General features: G+C 45.2%; 2 protein-coding genes across 4 annotated transcripts in view; one reads left to right on the top strand and one right to left on the bottom strand.

The window, feature by feature from the left end:
- Positions 1 to 220: 220 nt before the first annotated feature.
- On the bottom strand, positions 221 to 20,506 carry LOC108791216 (cytochrome c, somatic). Of its 3 annotated transcripts, none has more exons than XM_018561626.1 (3): positions 20,492 to 20,506; positions 2,858 to 3,038; positions 221 to 647 (listed from the first exon to the last, which is right to left on the bottom strand). In XM_018561626.1, exons 2-3 carry the CDS (start codon positions 3,024 to 3,026, stop codon positions 499 to 501), a joined length of 318 nt encoding a protein of 105 aa, XP_018417128.1. In that variant the 5' UTR covers positions 3,027 to 3,038; positions 20,492 to 20,506; the 3' UTR covers positions 221 to 498. The 3 variants fall into 3 exon arrangements, with proteins under 3 accessions (XP_018417128.1, XP_018417127.1, XP_018417126.1); XM_018561625.1 differs by lacking the exon at positions 20,492 to 20,506 and adding an exon at positions 6,168 to 6,246 and having other exon boundaries at positions 2,858 to 3,045; XM_018561624.1 differs by lacking the exon at positions 20,492 to 20,506 and adding an exon at positions 6,158 to 6,221 and having other exon boundaries at positions 2,858 to 3,045.
- The window catches only part of RBM45 (RNA binding motif protein 45), a 29,090-nt gene continuing 19,218 nt past the window's right edge, over positions 11,351 to 21,222 (top strand). Inside the window, exons 1-6 of the mRNA XM_018561623.1 lie at positions 11,351 to 11,669; positions 14,514 to 14,636; positions 15,929 to 16,055; positions 16,308 to 16,445; positions 17,772 to 17,951; positions 19,341 to 19,470. Coding sequence (XP_018417125.1) covers positions 11,391 to 11,669; positions 14,514 to 14,636; positions 15,929 to 16,055; positions 16,308 to 16,445; positions 17,772 to 17,951; positions 19,341 to 19,470 — 977 coding nt within the window. The 5' untranslated portion in view covers positions 11,351 to 11,390. The remainder of the gene's footprint in view (positions 11,670 to 14,513; positions 14,637 to 15,928; positions 16,056 to 16,307; positions 16,446 to 17,771; positions 17,952 to 19,340; positions 19,471 to 21,222) is intronic.

Genomic DNA, 21,222 nt, shown 5'->3' with positions numbered 1-21,222 from the left:
TTCTGAATTGAGAAAGCTGGTTGGATGTCCAGTGAAACGTCTTCAAGAAAAATACAGCAAGTTCAGTTGCCTTGACTTATTTTTTTACAGATATCCAGAATGTAAACTTAACTAAAAATCCAAAAGGCAATGTGAGACCATGAATTAACGGATACAGGAAGTGGGTGAAGAACTGTGAACACCACAGTAGAGGTATTGCTGTGAGAGCTCCGAAGAGACTTTAGAAGCCAGTGAGAGATTTTACTCACCAGCATCTAACCAACAAATAGTTTTAGATGAACCAACACTTTCACAATAGATTCCCTTTATGTATTCATCCAATCACATTTCAGAAGCCTTCATGGATCACAGAGTAATGCATCGCCCCTCCAGTTAACATTCAGCACTGTTGAGTTTCCAGTAGTTTGAAGGATGAGCATGACAACATTTACACACAATGACACAAATGAGGCTGTCAGTTGCAAACATGGCGTTTAACACTTTTTTTTATACAACTAATCATTCCGATGTCGCTTTTTTTAGATAGGCTATTAGATCTAAGCGCTCGTTCTTCTTCTTAATACCAGCAAATATCATCTTGGTTCCCGGTATATACTTTTTGGGGTTTTCCAGGTATTCTAGCAGAGTATCTTCTCCCCACACGATACCTGTGAAAAAAAGAAAAGAATTCCTTGAGCATTATTTGTTGTCTATTGTCACTTAAAATCAATGTACATGGGCACGCATCTGAAGATTTAAACCTAGGTGGGAATTAATTCCATAGCTAAGAATCTGTAAGCCAAAAAGGAAACTTTCACATCCCAAATCATCTTTTTTATTCATTATTATACTATTCTAAGCCATGTTTCAGCTGGCCATACACAGAGCAAATCTGGTTCTTGATGAACCAGCCAAAATTTGCTCTGTGGGTGGGCATGTCGGCAGCCTCCCGCCTGACATCCTTTGATGAAAATATCAAAGGAGCCGAGTGGAAAACTCCCAGCCAAACAGTGACTGCAGCCAATCAGTGCCAGGCTGAGGTCACGACCTCTTGCGAGCCGAACCACGGCAACACTGACGCTGAAGAAAGGCTTGAATTTTTTCAATGGGCAGGCACGGCACTTCTGCGTGATGTTGTGGTGGGCAGCTCCTATAAACCAGGAAATGAAGCACTGGAAGGTTTCTAAATTGGCAGGGGGCTGCATGGCCTGCAGTAATGGTTATCACGTGGAATTCACAAGCAAGGTAGAATTTCTGAAAGTTGTGTTGTGGGATTTTGCCGTCTCAGATTTTTATGCTGCGTTTACTTCCGATTTAGTAGCAGGAATACTTCAATGCAAGCACAGAAGAGATTCCCAATTACCCTCCTGATATTGCTACAAGTAAAGCTGGCCATACACTATGTGAATTCGCACTGTGAGTGCCGTTGTCGACACCCTTTCGGCTGACATTCCCCGATCAGCAAATCGAGGGAGCTGGTCAGAAAATCTTCTAATAAACAAAGCGGGCAGCCAACCAACTGGCGGCTCCGTACGGGTATTCTGAAAGCGGCCGCCAGACGCTGTGAGAATACAATGAAGATTCCTTGAACAGGGCTCAGAAGCATTGATGGAGGAATCCATTATATTTTCTTAGTTCAGCCCACAGGTAAATGAAGAAAATATTGCAGTGTATAGCCAGCTTTAGTTACTTGTTCATTTTACCTCAAAGGGCTAATTCAATCTGCTGCCTTTGAGAGCGGTTTTTTTCTACACTTGGCCAGTTGTCTGGCCCCTTGCATTTACCAAATGTATAAGTATCTATTCTAAAATGAATAGCTTACTTTACAGTACACAGCAGGAGGCAGTGAGTTGTAGGGACATGGACGCTATCAGCACCTTACAGACCATGGTTGCTATGACCATTGCCACTCAGACAGAAAGTAAGGGGCAATCCTAAATTCTAATTAGCAAGGGGCAAGGAAAAGGTCTTTCAAATGTTCTGGTGATAAGTTAGAAATTTCCATCACTGCAGTGAGATTTCTTCGCACTTCTCGTTAAGTCTCCAACACAGCAAGTGAGGGAAATCTTCCTAGCAGAGAATAAAAATGCCCTGATAGCGTAGGAAAAGGATGAAACCCCTATCCAAAACTTAAAAAAGAATGTAACCTGAAACATCCACCCTGTTATCCAATTACTGATATAGTGTTATAAGAACCATTCTACATATAATAATAATCCCATCTGACAAACAACTGCAGTTGTGCTAAAACAGGGGTAGGCAACCTTGGCACTCTAGCTGTTGTGGAACTACAAGTCCCATAAGGAATTGCAAGACTGACAAGCCATAGGCATGACTCCTAGGGGCAGAAGCATGATGGGATCTCTAGTTTTAGCACAGCTGGAGTGCTGAGGCTGCTTACCCCTGTTCTAAAATTTGTATTACAGTGAGCCTGTATGGTGTAAACAGCAACTACACTAATTTGCCTGCTTTACAGGAGTCTACTCTTACATTCTCTGTGCTACTTCATGGCCCCAAATTGCAGCTGGGGCCCTCTGGAGATAATATGCAAATACAGACTTTTTAAAAGCCACTATGTACAGAAAGATACGCATACCCTTGTATGAGAGTTCTCTGGCATGGTCATAGATTGCTCAGGCCCTGCATTATATGAAGTGGTGGTGGTGCTGTTATCAATGTCAATGATTGGAGCATACACTAACGCTAAGGTTCTTGTGGGAGGATCTTGCAGCCCTGTAAAAGTAACAGCAGACACCTTTTGAGGCCTTTGGATTCTTCACACATCATACAGGATCACTTGCTCTGACATTCCACTGAAGAGCAGAAGGATGCTGACTGTCGGTTTACATTACTACCTGCATTATACTATGTTTAATACCTTTGCTTTTGTTTGCATCAGTGTAGGAAAATCCTTGAGCCTGGCCTGTTTTGCGACCAAACAGACCCCATAAATTTGGCCCAGTTTTATGCTTCCCGTTCTTTTCAACACTGTGGCACTGGGCGCATTTCTGAACGAAAACCTTCTTTCCCTTTTCCACATCACCCATTTTGATTTCTGCCTCACACCTACAGAAACAACATGCAAAAAGAAAAGGGGTAAGTAAACAAGCGGTTACGTTACATGTGCTGAAAATACAATAAAGCTTGTTTGTGTCACTCAGTCCAGCTTAAAATAGAACCATGGCCTCTCTCTGAGTATGCTAAAATCGTACTAACATCTTGTTAAAGCTGCAGCTCTGCATCCCTCTATCATGAGCAGCTTTTTAAAATGTACCTGCTTCTCCTAGGAGTGTTTTCAGTGACGTACAACTCCTGGACACTTTATTACTCTGAAGGCCAAGGCTCTGCTCACCCCTTGTTCTTGGCTGTTATAATATACCCGGCAACTCTACAGCTAGAGCCTAGCCGGCATCTACATTGAAAGCATACCTGTGTTAAAGCAAAAACCCTAAAAGCCCCCCGTGTATTGCAGTCACTCTGTGGTACCCTAAAGTTCATTTTTAGGGTACCATAGAGGTATTAAAAAAATACCTGATCAGCCTGCCAGTTACCCTAATTCAACCTGAACACGCCAAGCAGAGAAGCAGATTCATGCTGGCATGGTCACTTGGCGTTACAGGGCACCATGCCTATGCACAGCGTGCCTGTATCTCCCGCAGTCAGCAGGGCTGGGAAAGCAGCGTGGCAGCCAAACTAACATGCCAGCATCTTGTAACTCCAAGCAGTAAGGAGGAGCAGCCGTTAGTGACATGTGCAACATCTGTGCGCCCACTTAGTAGACATACACTTCCCATACTATGGGGAACAGGCTGTCATCACTTGCTGCCCGGCTACCGAAGATAGCGGAAGTATAGTGCTAGACATTGGAGCATTAGGGCGAGTATGAGTACTTGCCCAAATACTCTGCACCAATACCAATAGGCAGGGCTTGAAAAATGTTAGGGTGTCTCACCAGTCAGTCAAAAATGTCACTAGTGACCGGACTATAGCCTTGCAATTTATGTTAACATTTTTTGGGGACAGATAGAGCTTTCTTTTGGAGGTATATAATCACCACGGGGGGAAGGGGGGTTATTTTTTTTACTATATAATGAAAAAAGCTCGGTAAATGTAAAAAAAAAAAAAAAAAACAGTTTCCCTAGGTTCTGTTATAAAACATTTATTTTTACACATATTTTTGGTAAAACATAAAATTTGGGGTCACGTCGGGTAAATAGACACCAAACATGTCAAGCCTTAAAATTGCGTGCGCCTGCAAAAATCGCAAAAAAAACACCCATAGCCGACGCTTAAAACGCTTTTGCTATGCTCATCAGTTTAGTGTGGGCCGTTTTTAGGGGGAAGAAAGTCTTCACATCCAGCATGGACACCCCGAGGCTGCTAGGAGGAGCCTTAAAATGCCTGTGTCAAATTCACGATTCTGCTCGTTAAAAAAAGCTCACGTACTTTTTTGCACGACAACACTCAGGTGTGAACAGGTGCTGTTGAATATAATGGGAATCTTCATGTTGAGCGCTGCTGCACTTGCAGAAACAAACAACAGAGCAGTCACACTTTAGCTTGAAGAATAAATAAAAAAAGCTGCAGTGATAAGAGTTAGGGATGCACCGATACCGATATTTTTTTTCCGGTACTCGCCGATACCGAAAGCCTCATTAAGGAAGCCAGGCGGCGTGTAATGACTTGCCGCCCCGGCTTCCTGAGTAGCCGGGAAGCCGTCTCCATGCTCCTTCGTCACCAGGTGATGAGGAAGCATGGAGCCAGCTTTCTGGCCAATCAGGAAGCTGGGGGGGCGGGTAATGACTCACTTCCTGGCTTCCTGATAAATCAGGAATCCGGGCGGTGAGTCATTATACGGCACCCGTTAAGAGCGAAGTACTTGAGTGAAGCTTCACTTTCTTTTAATCCTCGAAGCAAGTGAAGTGCAAAACATATTTGTAATGTTCACAAATGGGAAAAAAAAAGCGAATGGAGGACCAGTGCCGTGAAGTCATGTGACAGGACTCTCCTATCACAGAGGGTCTCTGCAGCATTATGCAGACACTTGTAGGACACCACAGGGTGCATTTTAAGAAAGTGGATCTAGACAAAACCTTTTTTCAATTTTGGATAGAGTGAGAGACAGGCTAGACCCTATGATACATCTTTATAGCTGTCTATGTCCCCATTGGGGAGACTCACCCCTCTATTTGTCCTTGTGACCATTGCCACTGAGAAAGAAAGGGAGAGAAATCTTCCAATGAGGACAACTCCTGTGACTTGGGGATATTTCTCTTACTTCCTGCTGTGCCCCTGACACAGGAAGTGGAAGGATATTTCCACAACAGTACACAGACAGCAAAAATAAGCTGCCATGGATTGTAACACTTCTTTACTCGATCCCAAACTAAAGAAAAAGAGAATGTGGCTATACACACACACCAATGGCTTGTGACATGCAGGCACAGTGTAAAGTAAACATGGCGGTGTCCTGCAATAGGCCCCTTAGTTGCTTTCTTGGTCGGCTAAACTATGTCTCCAATTATCTGATAGTAATTATGTATAGTACAAAGACATCATTCAGAAGTGTGATTAGACTGCTGCGGTGGAAAGTTGACTGATTAGCTGCATCCACATTGCATGCAGCCAGAGAACTGTAAACGATTATGGGCAACCAGAGTTCATACATGCGAACAACCGCGACGCCACCCATTGCATTCTACTGGGTACAGATATGGCCGCTGCAGCCATTCATGCATACTGGGGGGAATTTATCAGAACTGGAGCAGACAAAATCTGGAGCAGCTGTGCATGGCAACCAATCAGCTTCTCTCTTTTATTTTTAAATCTTAACTGACCAAACTGATGTGAGAAGCTGATTGGTTGCCATGCACAGCTGCTACAGTTTTGATAAACGGTCATCTAAATGAGGCTTGAGGGGGAGGAGCATACTGACGTACATCATGTTGCTGGCTCTATGTATGCATTGCTCTGCATAACCAAAGCTTGTCACCCCCAACCACCCAAGCTCATGGAACCCATGAATGAGTGACAAGCACAATGGCCTACAGCTCCTGCCACATACACCTAGCTAGGAGGACACAGGGGAACCCGGCATCCTGAACCCACTTATCCGTTACTGATCATGTGATCTCTCCCAGCACCCTCTAGCCCGCTTTATGTTCCCCTCCACTCTCACCGCGCTGAACCGGTCACCGTCCACCCCGAGCCGCTATGCAGATCACAGTCTCCGCACGTGACCTTCCGACCAACCTCCGGCAATTGTCACCCAATCTGTACACGCTGACGTCACCCCCGCTAAGGACCAGCATCACGCTCAGCGCCGCTTCTGACCAATGGTATTAGGCGCTCGGTGCATCTCCCACGGCGATTGGAAGAGAAAACATGATAGGCGGGGCAGGCCGAGCTATTCCCTTAAACAGAAAAGTAGCGGGCCGGGTAGATGATGTCTCATGTTGCTGTGAAGCATCAAGGGAGGGAGAATGGACGATGGTTCTGTATATCGGTCAGGGGGCGCAGAGGCCATTAAAGATACTATCATGTACGCTGAATCTTCCGGCAGAAACTGGAAGAAAAATCCAGCGGGAAAAAAAAGAGATGTTTTGGTGCATAATTGCGTAACATCTGCGCATAAACATTCGAGTGGTTGGAATATTCATTTCATCTAGCCCAGAGAATGAATTTTCTAGAATACACGCAGGTTTACACACATATAGGTGTGCGCATTATCCCAGTGAGTGCGCATTCACACCTGTGCATTCTGTAAACACATACAAAATGTGCAGAAAAATGCGCACTTTGACGCACATTGATGAAAATGCACTTGCATGTCCATTTATTTCTAATGGCACCCTAAAAGCAGCCAGGAAGATGCAATGTTTTCCTCCGCATTTGTCTGCATTAAAACTAGGGATGCACCAATACCATTTCTTTTCAGTATCGAGTAGGGATGCACTGATACCAGTATTTCGGTATCAAGTACGAGTACCAATATTTTTTTTCTGGTACTCACCGACACTGGACATCCCATTCAGGAAGCCAGGCGGCGTGTAATGACTCGCCACCTGGCTTCCTGATTAGCCGGGTGGCGTGTAAAGACTCGCCACATAGCTTTCCGATTAGCAGGGAAGCTGTCCCCAAAAAGCCGGCTTTCTGGCCAATCAGGAAGCCGTGTGCCATGTAATGACGAAACGCTCGGCATCCTGATTGGCCGGGAAGCCGGCTCCATGCTCACTCATTAGTAAAAAGTAGGGATGCACCGATACCAATAATAGTATTGGTGCCGTATTTGGGCGAGTAATGCTCCGATGCCTGGCCCAATACTTGAGCTTCCGGGATCAGGAAGCCAGGCAGCAAGTCATGACACGCTGCCCGCCTTCCTGATTGGCCGGGAAGCCGGCTTCATGCTCTCTCGTCACATGTGACGAGGGAGCATGGAGCCGGCTTCCCGGCCAATCAGGAAGGCGGGCAGCGTGTCATGACTTGCTGCCCGGCTTCCGAAAGTATCGGGCTAGACATTGGAGCATTTGGGCGAGTATGAGTACTTGCCCAAATACTCGGCACCAATACCGATAGGCAGGGCTTGAAAAATGTTATGGTGTCTCTCCAGTCAGTCAAAAATGTCACCAGTCAGCATGACCGGACTCCAGTACCAATACCGGTATTTTTTTTTAGGTACTCGCCGATATTGAATATCGATACTGGTGCTGTGTGCCCAGATTATCAGGAACCTGGCTTCCTGATTACCTGGGAAACACTGCGCTTCACTTCTCAAAGCTGCCTTAGGGCCCATTTACACCAAAATTGGAAGGTAACCGTAAGTCATTACAACGGACACCCCTGTCGAGTGCCATTAGAAATAGTAAATGATGCTGAGAGAGATCCGTTAATCTGTACACCGGCCCGAGGGCCGGGAATACAGTGACATGATCCAAGACATCATGTTTGGTCCTAGCCCCATACATTCCAGGGTGGCTCTCATAAATGTCCAGTCGACCCTGTCGAAGGCTTTCTCCGCGTCTGTGGACAACAAAAAGGCAGGAGTCGCCTTCGACATGGCCGAATGTATGAGGTTCAGGGCCCTAGTAGTGTTGTCCCTTGCCTCCCTGCATGGGACAAATCCCGCCTGGTCCGGGTCTATCAAATCCCCAACGTACGGGAGCATGCGCATTGCCAGGATTTTGGAGAACAATTTGGTATCAACATTCAGGAGCGAAATAGGGCGGTAACTTGAGCAAAGCAGTGGGTCCTTTCCTGGTTTTGGGATGACCGCTATATTGGCAGAGAGAGTGTCTAGTGGAAGCGCCATTCCTTGCGTGACTGAATTCAGGGCTCTGACTAGATGGGAGTTTAGGAGGGGGGCATATCTCTTATAGTACATCAGAGTGAAGCCGTCTGGACCCGGGGCCTTCCCCGTGTTCGTCTGTTTTATAGCCGTATTCAATTCTAGTTCCGTAATCGGGAGTTCTAAAGCGGTAACCACTTCACTAGGGAGGGAGGGCAAGCCCGAGGAGTCACGGTAAGCTTCAGTGCGGGATAGCCGCTGAGACGCCCTCGTTTCTTGAGCCGGGTTGTGGGAGGTTATAAAGGGCAGAGTAGAAGTCGCGAAACCGGTCGGCAATCGCTTCAGATAAGTGCAGCATGGACCCTGTGCTCGATTTAATGGCTGGGATGAACGTTTTAGAGCGTTGGTGTCGGAGAGCATGGGCCATATTAAGCCAGCCAGTCGTCAGGAGGTGGGACATCCACATGCAGGAAGCCGCCCAGGCCCGGGATATCTTTCGGGGAGCGGAGCACGTAAATGGACTCACCCTTCTTGACGATTAGATGAAACGGGAAACCCCATCGGTATGTCGCCCCTGTGCTGCGTATTAGATCTAGGACCGGGCGAAGGATTGTTCGACACCTGAGGGTGTTGCGAGATAGATCCGGGAGGATTTGAATCCGCACTCCATCGAACTCCACTGGTCTACGTCGCCAAGCTGCTCTGAGGATCTCCTCTTTCGTGGTGAAATAATGGACCCGACATAGCACATCACGCGGGTTGGTAGAGTTGGTCAGTCTGGGCCCAGCGGCTCTATGTACCCGATCCAGGATGATGGTACCAGGGTCCACATTGTCGAGTAGGGATGCAAAGATTGCTTGTACGGTCGGGCGCAGGTCTGGGGCTCCAGTGGCCTCTGGAATGCCACGGAGGCGCAGGTTGTTGCGTCGCCCCCTATCCTCCATGTCCTCCATATGGAGTTGCAGGTCAGTAAGGCGGGGATCTGGCCTTTGGGCCGCCGATTCAAGCGCCGCAATCCTCGAGTCCATCGTGGAGCAGGAAGCCGAGACCTCCGCCACTGTCACGGCCAGTCCCCTCACCTCCCGCTTCACTTCTCGTAGGTCCTTTCGCAAGGCCGCCTCAACCCTGGACACCATGGACTCGAAGTCCTGCTTGGTGGGGAGGTAACGTAGCAAGGCCCGGAACCCGTCCGGCATGTCATTGGGCAGGTCATCTGTCCCCTCTTCGCCGTCGTCGTGGGGATCTAGACCGGGGAGCTCAGGGGAAGCGGATCCAGTGACGGGGAGCCCCGTCGGTGTGTGTTGTGGGACTGAGCCCTCGTGGATGAGGCCGGCGCTATCTTGGATCTGCCACGCTCCACCGGGCCCGCATTTCTCGGGGAGAAAAACTGCTGCATGGAGGCATCCGAGACCTGGGTTTTAGATCCCCCGTCCTTCCGGCGTTTAGACATGCTGAAACCCGGGTGTCAGCGGGAGTTAGGTAGAGGTAAGTGTGCCGATGATACGCTGAAGCCGCGGAGCTCTCTGAACGAGCACCTCACACCGCCATGGTTAGGACACGCCCCCCCGCAATCGTTTTTCTATGTAGGTGCGCTCCACTTGTGTTTTCCGTTAGTATACGCGCGTTTGCAGGGTTGGGGGACTTCAGTTTTTTGGGGGGGATTTTTAGGGAAGAGGAGGAACGGAGGAGCAGAGAAGGGAACAGGGCGGGCATTGGAGGAGGAACGGGGAGGGCAGAGGAGGAGGAATAGGGCAGGCAGAGGAGAAACGGAGCAGGGGATTGCAGTCACCGCAGTCTCTCCTCCCCGCTGGTACACAGGCGGGGAGAGCAGCAGGGATTGATAGGGACACAGACCGCTGCAGCCAGCACCAGCGGGGAGGAGAACAGAGGAGCAGAGCGGCAGCAACTAATCGAAAATCAACTCATCGATGATGAGAATCCTTGCCAACAATTTTCATTATCGATTATAATCGATTAGTTGTCACAGCCCTATTATTATTATCTATACACCCATAAAGTATTTAGAAGCGGAATAGAATCGTTAGTGCAGAAAAATTTAAAACAGGAACTGATTGTCGGGGCAGATGTAATTGCAACATAGTGCAGTTACGCTGGGTTCACACCTAGGCGTATTGTAATATGCGCGTCTGTCGCGCGACCGTCACACGTTTTTTTACCGCGATTCACGGTACAAAAAGTCGCGCTACCGTCGCGCGATTCCAAAGGCTACTTGGCTTATCCCAATGGAAAACGCCCTACAAAACGGCCCAAAGTAGTCCCGGGACCTTTTCAGGCGTGGGCCGTTTTGTAGGGCGTTAGGGACGGGCGGAAATACGCCTAGGTGGGAACGAGGGCATTGACTACAATGCAATTTATATTTTTGACCGTTTTGTAGAGCGTCCGTCGGGCAAGGGACGCGCTACAAAACGGTGAGGTGTGAACGGGGCCTTAGAGACAGATGTATAACCTGCGATCATCTATGTGATCATGTGCATGAACATGAGTAGGTTATAAAGAGTCACTCGCAGTCCAATATAGTTCTCAGTCGATATTTATTGACCTTAGTCGTGTCACATTGTATAGCGATGTTTCCGAACCGTGTGGTCCCTTCTTCAGGCAAACAAAGTGTAAACACCACAAAGTATGTGCAGCTATAATATATGACAGTGCAAAATAGTGAACCAATCACATGTGAACATGGGCGGACAGCTGCGGCTGCTGTCATTCTGTCATTGCTTTGTACAGACTGAACAGCCGCAGATTCCAAAACCCCCTGCGATCCTTGCTGCAGATTCTTGCGGCACAGATCTGCAGCCGGATCTTAGAGCCTTGTGTGAATAAGGACTTTATGTATCCTCTTTGTTAAACACAGGAGACCAATGTGAATGAGGCCCAATAGTTAGCAAGTCTCATCACATCAAGGTGGCAGTCATGTACAGAGTTACATTCCTCCACCAGGCAGAGGTGGCTGTGCAGAGACTGAGTCTCACCAACAAGCTGGGGACAGAGCGGCCCCTATACTGCACACGTCACCGGAAGGGGCAGGTCTTGGCAGATCGTCGCCTGTATCGGTGTGGCTGGTGTTTGTTTCATTGTCATCTGTTACACGTTCACACTTACCGCCACCATGGAGGACAGCAGCGGCTTTCGCCCTTCGGTCGGCAATCTGGACGACCCTCCTAACAGCCGGGTGTTTCTGGTGGTGAGCCGGTCGGTGACGGAGGACATTATCCGGGAGAAGTTCGCTACGTTCGGCGAAATCCAGGACATCTGGGTGGTGAGGGACAAACACACCAAGGAGTCTAAAGGCATCGCCTACGTCAAATACGCCAAGTCTTCCCATGCCTGCCGGGCTATGGAGGAGATGCACGGCCGGCACATGGGCGACTGCAATAAGCCTATGAAGGTAAAGGGGGGCTTTGAGTGTGACGTCATCACTGGCCTGGCCGCCCAGATGCCACAAGGGGTCCTGGAAGTCCCGATGTTCTGTTAGAATCCTGGACCTGTGAGAAATCTGGCCGTCGCGTCACTTCCGGCGCCGTGGCTCCCTCAAACAGATCGGGGTCCAGGATTTTCACATGCTATTTGTCTGTATTACACATGTGGGGGGAAGCCAGTGGGTCCAGAACATTCACAAGAGAGGTGCCTGGGGCCACTTAACACCTAATAATGATCAGGATTATATATATGTTTATCTCTTTATTAGGTGTTATGTGGCCCCAGGTGCCTCACCTGTGAATTTTCTGGACCCACCGGCTTCCCCCCACATGTGTAATACAGACAGCCTGTGAAAATCCTGGACCCCGATCTGTTCTTTGAGGGAGCTGATGTGATAACTATAGCTTACTGAGCCTCTGTGCTCGTGCGTTCATTCAACGCCGCCTTCAACTGCCTAGACTGCGTGACCAGAAGTGGCGCTGTCCAGATTTCTAACGCAGTCCAGCACACTGATAATACACCAGCATCGCCTGACTCTTCCTATGCAATGGGAGTCCAAGTTAAACCTCAATTTCAACATTCCCTGTTATTATTTTGTATCCCTTTTTATTTTGTAGGATTACATAAACGGCAGTTTACACCATAGCATTGCGCTAAAGGCATGGTACCCCTGTGTTTCACATATGCTAGAGCATGCTGCGTGCGCTGGTGTGTTATGATGCCGTTCATTCAGAATACCACTTCTTAGCAAGCATGCATTCTAACACAGTACATTGTGATACTGTTAGGAGGTAAAGCATGCAAAGTGTTGCGCTATTGGATGCTGTGCTGTAATGCATTCTCATTAGGAGGTGCCTTGGTGTGCTATTCAAAATGAATGACAACGCACTTAAAGTGACACTAAACTTGGGAGTTAAACGAGAACTATGGGTTAAATGTTTTTCCCCATAGTTCTCTTAAGGGTCATGGGAGGACATATACTAGCGTCCTCCCATGACACAAAGCTCAGTATATAGCGAGCTACAGCTCGCGGTATACTGAGACTGATTCCAACATTACTGTCGAGATCCACCTAACTGCGTGAATGACAGCTGGCTCTGCCTATCAAGAGGCAGAGCCAGCTGTACCCGCCCCCTCCCCGTCCGTTCCCCAGTCAGCGCTGGAGAATTGGAGGGGGATCCCTGCAGGGAGCCACGATTGACAGTCACCGCTCTCTGCAGGGAAGTGAGCGATCGACGGTATGCGTTCGCTCACTTCTCGATCTATTGAGCCGACCTGTGACAGTTTCATTGTCACACGGTGGCTCGAACTATGAGGATGTGTGATTTTCACTCACCTCATAGTTCTCCTTTAAATCTTCAAAATACAAATAAGTACCTTAGCTATTAACAAAAATGTATCTTATTTGTGTATCACAAGGCTGTAGATCCTCAAATCATCTCTGAATTGGTGCTGACACTGTCCTTCCTTCTGGAGGGTGGATACTTTTGTTCCCCATGGTCCCTGTGTGTGTTGTAAAGTTTCCGAGAAGTGAGCAAGCGACGCTATGTGTTCGCTCACTTGCCAGTCTATTGAGCTGACCTGTGACAGTTTCATTGTCACACGTTGGCTCGAACTATGAGGATGAGTGAAAATCACTTGCCTCATAGTTCTCCTTTAAGTATATCTCTATTATTTTAGCTCCCTAGACAAAACAAGCACTTAACCCTTGGAGTGTGGGAGTAGCATGACTGCAAGGTTTAAGAATAGATTTGCATGGAGTTCTGCTTTAAGCCTTCAGTCTCTGAACAGTTCAGTCCAACATCTGCCATTTTGTCTATTCAGAGTAGAGTGACAGATTCTCTTGACAAGACACCCAGCCCCCTGTGATATTCACCTTTTGTTGTGCTCCTTCATTCATGTATGCATGTGAAATGGGGACCTTAGATTGTAACCTCCATGAGTGCCGGGACTGATGTGTAAATTGTCAGTGCTATATAAACACCTGTAATAAATCCTGAGTATACAGGTGAAACGCTAATAATTAGAATATCGTGCAAAGTTCATTTATTTCACTAATGCAACTTAAAAGGTGAAACTAATATATGAGATAGACTCATTACATGCAAAGCAAGATAATTCAAGCCGTGATTTGTCATAATTGTGATGATTATGGCTTACAGCTCATGAAAACCCCAAGAACCCCAAATCCACAACCTCAAAAAAGTAGATTATTACATGCAATCAATAAAACAAGGATTGTACATAGAACAATATCGGACCTCTGAAAAGTACAAGCATGCATATGTACTCAGTACTTGGTTTGGGCCCCTTTTGCAGCACATACTGCAATTACTTTTGCACGATATTCTAATTATTCGAGTTTCACCTGTAGATTATTTTGTGACCCAATACAGTCTTTGTCATGATAGTAGGTTCATTATTTGGGTAACTAAAATAACTGCATTTTCCATCATTTACGTCGGCACTGTTTTTTAAAAAGAAGCTGCTGAATCAGGCAGAAAAATTCTATTGATGTGATAGGAACAGCATTGTTCTCATTGACTGAAGTTGGTTGGTGAAGGTGTTTTCCTTTCCTATACATTGAATATTTTAAACCGAAGTAATGGAAATGATTAGCTGATTCAGCATTGTGTGTAACCACAGCCAAACTTTGCTGTCATCCCACTATTGTCTGAGGGAATAACCTGTGTGCCGGCTCTGGTGTACTTTCTATGGACGAACAGACACCGCCTTTTATTGTTCCATTAAAACGTTTCAGCTTTGCACTAAGCCTTGGAGTGACATTCTTTAACAATGACCTATTTTCTAGGTGCTTATTGCGCAATCCAGAGGGGCTTCAAATCACAGGGATCTGGAAGATGAAGATTTAACAAGGATATTTGTGATGATTCCTAAGACCTACACAGAGGAGGATGTCAAGGACACATTCAAGGTAAATATGTGATTGTTGGAATAAAAAGAGAATTGAATGCATCTATAACTGGTAGGTAACCATTGCACTTCAGCAGCCTCTGGGTCATGCCTGTGGATATCAGTCTCGCAACAGCTCTTGAGACTTTCACCACAGCTAGAGTGCCGAGGGTACCTACCCCTGTTCCAGAATATCATATGGTTTCAGTATTCTATTCTCTGCTGTTCATAATGTCTGGGTGTTAGATGATGTACATTCGTCTGATTATGTTAAGGGCCTGTGTCGATGGGCTCTTGTTCACTTCAAATGGGTTTTATTTTAAACCCAAGTCGTGGAAATTATAAGCAGATTCAGCATGTATGTAACCGCAGCTGAAAATAGATACAAAACATGTCAGGCCTTAAAATTGCGTGACCCATGAAACGGCGAAAAACCACGGTACTCAAAATTCTTTACCGCTCATCAATTTAGAACTAATCGGCCATAGAATTATTGCTCTCCAGCATGTACAACAGTACCTAATATGTATGTTGTTTTCGTACATGGATGCACCTGATGTGCACGTTTACATTTGTGGGCAGCTTTATAAAACATTTTATGATTATGTCAATAAACTAAAAAAAATTAAACTTTTTTTTATGTCACATGTTCTCTTTAAAGGATAATTCTACTTTCCCAGGCAAATTTGGGAAAATGGAATGACCCCACCAGTGCTGTAAAGACTGCTCTGACCAATTGAGTGCTTGCCATTTTGCAAGTGGAATCTAAAATGCCAAGCACAGGGATGTGGTACTGTGTGTGGATAGTGGAATTACCCTTTGAGGAGACATCAGGGGTCTTTTAGACCCCTAATGTGACCTTTTATATGCCACTGAAGCTGCACAAGCCCAGATCACAAACAACCAGCTTCTTCCCTGGCCGCAGAGCCCTATAGGAGTCATTGAGCGGTTTTACAGCTGCCTGAATCACTTTTTGCAGGAAGCCAACAAGCTGCAAAAGAAATGTAAACAGACTTCCGGCAGCTATAATGGAGCCTATTTACAGGTTGGTGCTCCCATGGACGTGGTACTTAAGGGTGAGAACATATGAATTAAACTGTACAGGGCTGCAGCTGTCTCAGGAGGTCAGTATGGACCTGCGGGGGGCCTGGGGTGATGGCACAGCTCTATGTATTGCTAGTGTGTGGAAGACCAATGCTTTATACATACTCGGTGACCAGAAAAAGACATTTGACAGATTTATATAGAAATATTTATGTTTAACTTGATAAAGACAGCAGTTTGATCCATGTTATTTCATTAATCTTTTACCAGGAATATGGCCATATAGAGTATTGTTCAATTATCAAAAATAAAACCACAGGTGAAAGTAAAGGACTGGGATATGTGCGGTTCCTTAAACCTTCTCAGGCAGCCATGGCAATCGAAAACTGTGACCGAAGTAAGTTACAAATGTTTCTCAGTAGATATTCTTTTATTTCGTTTATATGCAATCTTTTTTTTTTTTTTTTTTTTATTTGCAAGTAAATTAAATTGTGAAATATTTCATGTCATTATCTATTCCCATTTTGCTATATAATTCGTGAAAATGGCCAGCTTGCAGTTTTCTGTATAAATATGCCGTGTCATCAGTGTTATTTGGAAATACACCTCGCTGCCCGAAAACTAAAATTTGTATTTTATTGCTTTGCAGATTTTAAGGCAATTCTGGCAGAACCCAAAAACAAAGGTGGAACATCATCAGATGCGCCAGATTACCACATTTCTTCTTCTTCTTCTTCTCGTCACCCAGAACCACTGCTTGACACAGCGACTCCCTTATATCCTTATGGTTAGTTTGGCTACATTTCTGCACGGATTGTTTTTTCTTTTCTGAATAATGGATATTTTTTAAATGTCTGAGGGCCAGTCACATGACATGCAGGGTCCTCTTCTCCTATGCTGGGTGGTCCTCCAATAATGCAGAGAGCGTTACTGATGTAATAACATCAACACTGTTCTCTTCATCATTGTACTGTTAGTGCAGTGCATCGTGGTGATGCCTTCTCAGAGGATGTGCCCCCAATGATACCCTACATACTACTGTATTATGAAGTGCATTTCATGACTCTAGAACCCAGAAGAGGACCAGTGGCGGAACATGGAGTGAAGAGAGTGCGTGGGACAATGCCAGCAAAGGGTTGAGAGCTGCTTTTTATTTTTGTTTTGGGCACTACTTAAATAGTATTAAAACTAAAGTTTGACTTTAATACACATTCTTACCTGCAATGTATACTTGCGTAGTATAATTTCTCAGTGCCTCAAGTATACGTTTGACATTCTTTGGATCTAGGAAGATCAGAAAGACTATCTATATTTTTGGTGGTTTCTCTACTGTATAGGGCAGGTGTGGGCAACCGCCGGCCCTCCAGCTGTGGCGAAACCACAAATCCCATCATGCATCTCTCTGGGAGTCGTGGCTGTGAGAATCTTGCAAAGCCTCATGAGATTTGTAGCTCAACAGCTGGAGGGCCGCAGTTTGCCCACCCCTGGTATTGGGGGATTAGATATGTTTCCTTGGAACCAAGACACATTGTGAATGATTGGTTCTGTGCACTTTGTATGGTAATGTAATATATCCACTAATAAAATAGACATTATATCTACAGAGGTTATTTGCACCTAGAAGTAGTGTATATTGGACAGTGGCATTTCTTAAAGAATAACTGCACCTTTGGCACACCAGCTCACCAGAATAAATATTTCCCTGATCCCTTATCCAGCAATATTCACTGTGAGGTCCCATTCAGAATCGTACAGCCTTTCGTCCCAAAAATATTCTAGGTCCTAATTTTATTGCAAATGCAGCCCTATTTTTTTCCTATAGGGAACTACATTCATGGCAGGGTCACACAATGAATATCGCTGAGTTGTGGCTGAAGGTAAGTATTTATGTTGGTTGGCCATTTTTAAACCTGTGGCGGAGAAAGAACTGTTATTTATCTTCTGTGAGCAGTAGGAAAGCTTTATTTTTGCTTTTTCATACATAGAAGCTTATTGAGCAGAATGTAATATTTGCAAGTACAAAGTTGAGAGAAATCTGAATTTTATTTAACAAATGTAATATATGTTCTACATTCTATGCGATTTTAACTTCTTTATTTTTCCTTTTTAAAAGATCAGTACGATTATGCAGCTTTTGATAAATGTGGAGATTCTAGGAGCCAGGAAACTGTGTCTAAGCGTCTCACTGTTGTGTCCCGGGTGCCAATTCTTCAGGAGAACCTATACAGCTTGTTTGACCTCGTTCCAGGGCTGGAGTATTGTGAGGTTCAGCGGGATCATTACAGTGCTTACTGTAAGATTTGTATTTTTGTTTTCTTAGTTTCATACCTTAAACTTTAAAACAATTGAAAGTGGGGGATTTACAAAATGGGAATCCTAGTTGTTACAAGGGGTGAATATGATATTTAGCATTTGCCATTTGTTTGTCACATCACGGCTGCATCTTGGAACCTTGTCCCTTTTGCTATGGGGTAGGGCCTCAAAGTTTGAGCACAGTGTCTGCACAGGGCTGGGCATTGACCCATGCATAAAATGTCACATGACTGAGGTGCTGCTTCAGATGTGTCAAGCTCTGTAAATTCAACATCATGGAGCAGTGTGTACAGGATTGAAAAATGTGTCACTGCATGTCTGCTCCCAGCGGATGCACTCCATAATTAAAGTCTGCATCATAAATGTGAAATCCAGGCCCAATAACTTTCATTTAAATATATTACTAGATAGCTACAAAGGTTACACATCTACTTTGTGTACACCAAATGCCTTTGCAAAATCGGGCATTACCTTGTAAAAGTAGCACTGTGCTGTACATATCCTGTGCAGAGAGCAGAGCTGTGGAAGGGACGCAGCACGTCCACATATCGCAGGCTGCTTGCAGAAAACTGGATGCGGAAGGGGGCATATACAAGACCAGTCACCCTGCACAAGGACAGGGCAGCAATGACTGTTCTTTATTATAGCAAACTCCTGCAGAAAGGCGAGGTTTCACATTGTATTACTTCACAGATCAGGAAGAAAAACAAAGTACACCAAGATTCAAGTGAGCATTCACATGGCTCAAGTGAGACTATATTTCCTTATCCCAGTGTTGAGCTTTAGGACTCAGCTTTTTCATACATTGCACAATTTTAACCTGCAAACCAGTCAATGGCCTGCCACTATGTGCCCATTGAGTAGCATTGCTTCCCTGCTGGGGCAGAATGCAGCCTGAGAGCCCCACCTCATCTGTATACACGTTGCACTTTCGGTAGAGAGGCAGGCAGTAACATGGGCCTAAAACAACATTGGTGCTGCATGCACTATACTGTATACTATATGCAGTATAGTGTCACGGGTCAGCTTGAATTAGGGGGATGAGTATTTTTCTCACCCCATAATTCTCCTTTAAACTAGGATTTTCTGAGACACCCGAGTAATATTCCTTTGGGATCACAAGCAATAACTTACGCCTAGTCATTCCCATTGGATAGATATCAGGACTATTCTGTTCTTTCCTTTCACTGCTGTTCATACATGCAGGATTGTGCTAGCAGGCAGGCCGAGGTCCAGTTGTGGTTCAGATAAGCCTCGACGGTCCCACAATTACTTTGTATGTGAATATACTGTATCTATTATGCTAGATCCAAGAATCTAACTCTTCAGAATTGTTATAATTACTAAACTTTTGTTTTCCTTTTGGCAGCCAATGCAATGGTTCAATACCAAAATATATCATCTGCTATTTATGCCAAATACAAGCTACATGGCTTTGAGTATCCACCTGGAAATCGTCTTGGTGTCACATACTTAAATGATGGTGGCGATGGCACTGAGTGATTTATTTTCCACGCAGACTTTCTGGTTTTGCAATATCTGCCAATTTTGTGGCCCTCATCTTCCTTTTATCAGGTGTAGTGGAATTTAAAATAAGTAAAAAAGTAAGAACACCCCATGGAAATTGTTGACGTTTTCAAAATATGTGCAGAGGCAAAGTTTAGATCTTTACTCAAACAGTGTCTGCAAGTAAAGGTAATATACTTAGACACAAAAAGATCCCATGGTGTATTCTCATAATCTAAATTAAGGGAAATGCAGATTTGTAAGCACAACCCTACATTTTACCAACACTTCCAATCCATGAAATTACAATTGGGTGTCCCAGATTAGGATTAAATGATTACAACCTCCTAAGGAGTATTCAGGGACCTGTCTTGCCTCAGATATCTAGGATCTGGTCTGTCTCTTTGCTGTGTGTGTGTTGCCAAGATCATAAGGCCCTCAGAGAGAAAGTTGTGGTTGCCTACGAGTCTGGTAAGGGATGCAAAAAGATTGCAAAATTGTTTAAAATCAATCATTCTACTGTAAGGAAAATAATCTAAGTAGCATAGATTTCACTATCTGCTACTTTGTCCACGACTGGCCAACTCATCCAAGTTTAGCCCATAAGCTGACTTATGCTAAAATAAGAAGTTTGTGTCTAAATGCATTATCTACATTCAGAAAGAGATTGTACCACGTTAACCTGTGTGTGTGCCAGGAGGGGAAAGCCTTTGCTGCACAAAAAAATTAGCACAAGAGTACAGTTTGCCTTTAAGAAAGACCAGGCCTTCTGCAACAATGTGCTGTCTACCGATCAAAGACGAGTTGTTTGGCCATAGTAACAATAGATATGACTGGCACAAACCAAAGGCAGCATTTCAGGACAAGAACTTCATACCAACTGTGAAGCATGGTGGTGGAAATTATATATTGTTATTGTTTGGAGTTGCTTTGCTGTTTCAGAGCCTAGGCAGCTTGCACTCATCAAGTCGGCTATGAATTCTGCATAATTTCAAACAATGCTTGCAGCATTTCTGCAGATCGCACTGTACCGGAACGCAGGCACTCATGTGCCACGCCCCCTCCCTCCCCTGAAGGCAGGGAGCCGGCCGGAGCGGGGTAGTGACTTCCAGAGCTGCTGTTTGTGGTGTGAACCGGCCCTTAGAGAATGTGAGAACATCTGTCCAAAAGTTAACGTTAAAGCGAAAATGGATCTTTCAACAAAATATTGATCTAAAGCACACTAGCCAGTGCAACATGGAATGGTTGAAAAAAGAATAAATGGCCTGACCTAGTCAAAGCCCTGATTTTAAATCCCATTGAAATGTTATGGGGTGTTTGAAACTAGCAGTTCATGTAAAGAACCCAACAAACATCTTGCAGCTAAAGGAATTTTTGGATGGAGGAGTGGTCACAAAATTTTACGAGTCAGTATCAGACTGGAGGGCAGTCATACAAAATGCCTGTAATAAGTCATTTCTGCTAAAGAGGGCAATACCAGCTTCTGAGGCCAACGTTGTACTTTTCCAGAGTACACCAATATATCTATTGACGGTTTTGTTGCATAAATAATGGAAAAGGCAAATGTTCCTCGTGTTTTTATTCAAGCATATCGCCTTTATCTGTAGGCATTAAATATCTGTTTCCCTTGTAAAATGTGGGAATGCACCGATACTGAGTATTTGGGCCAAATCTACTGATGCCTTTCCCAATACTGGAACTTCTGGTCAGAGGAAGGGGAACATGGAGCCAGCTTCCAGTGAGAT

Source organism: Nanorana parkeri, unplaced genomic scaffold, assembly GCF_000935625.1.
Source record: "Nanorana parkeri isolate BGI_ZX_2015 unplaced genomic scaffold, ASM93562v1 scaffold534, whole genome shotgun sequence".
In the NCBI taxonomy this organism is placed as follows: domain Eukaryota; kingdom Metazoa; phylum Chordata; class Amphibia; order Anura; family Dicroglossidae; genus Nanorana; species Nanorana parkeri.
This window is presented reverse-complemented; position numbering and strand designations above follow the sequence as displayed.

Coding starts and splice junctions, on each gene's coding strand:
- LOC108791216 (XM_018561626.1), bottom strand. CDS start 3,026: ATGGGTGATGTGGAAAAGGGAAAGAAGGTTTTCGTTCAGAAATGCGCC. Junction 648..2,857: donor TGATGCAAACAAAAGCAAAG/GTATTAAACATA, acceptor TTTTTTTCACAG/GTATCGTGTGGGGAGAAGAT.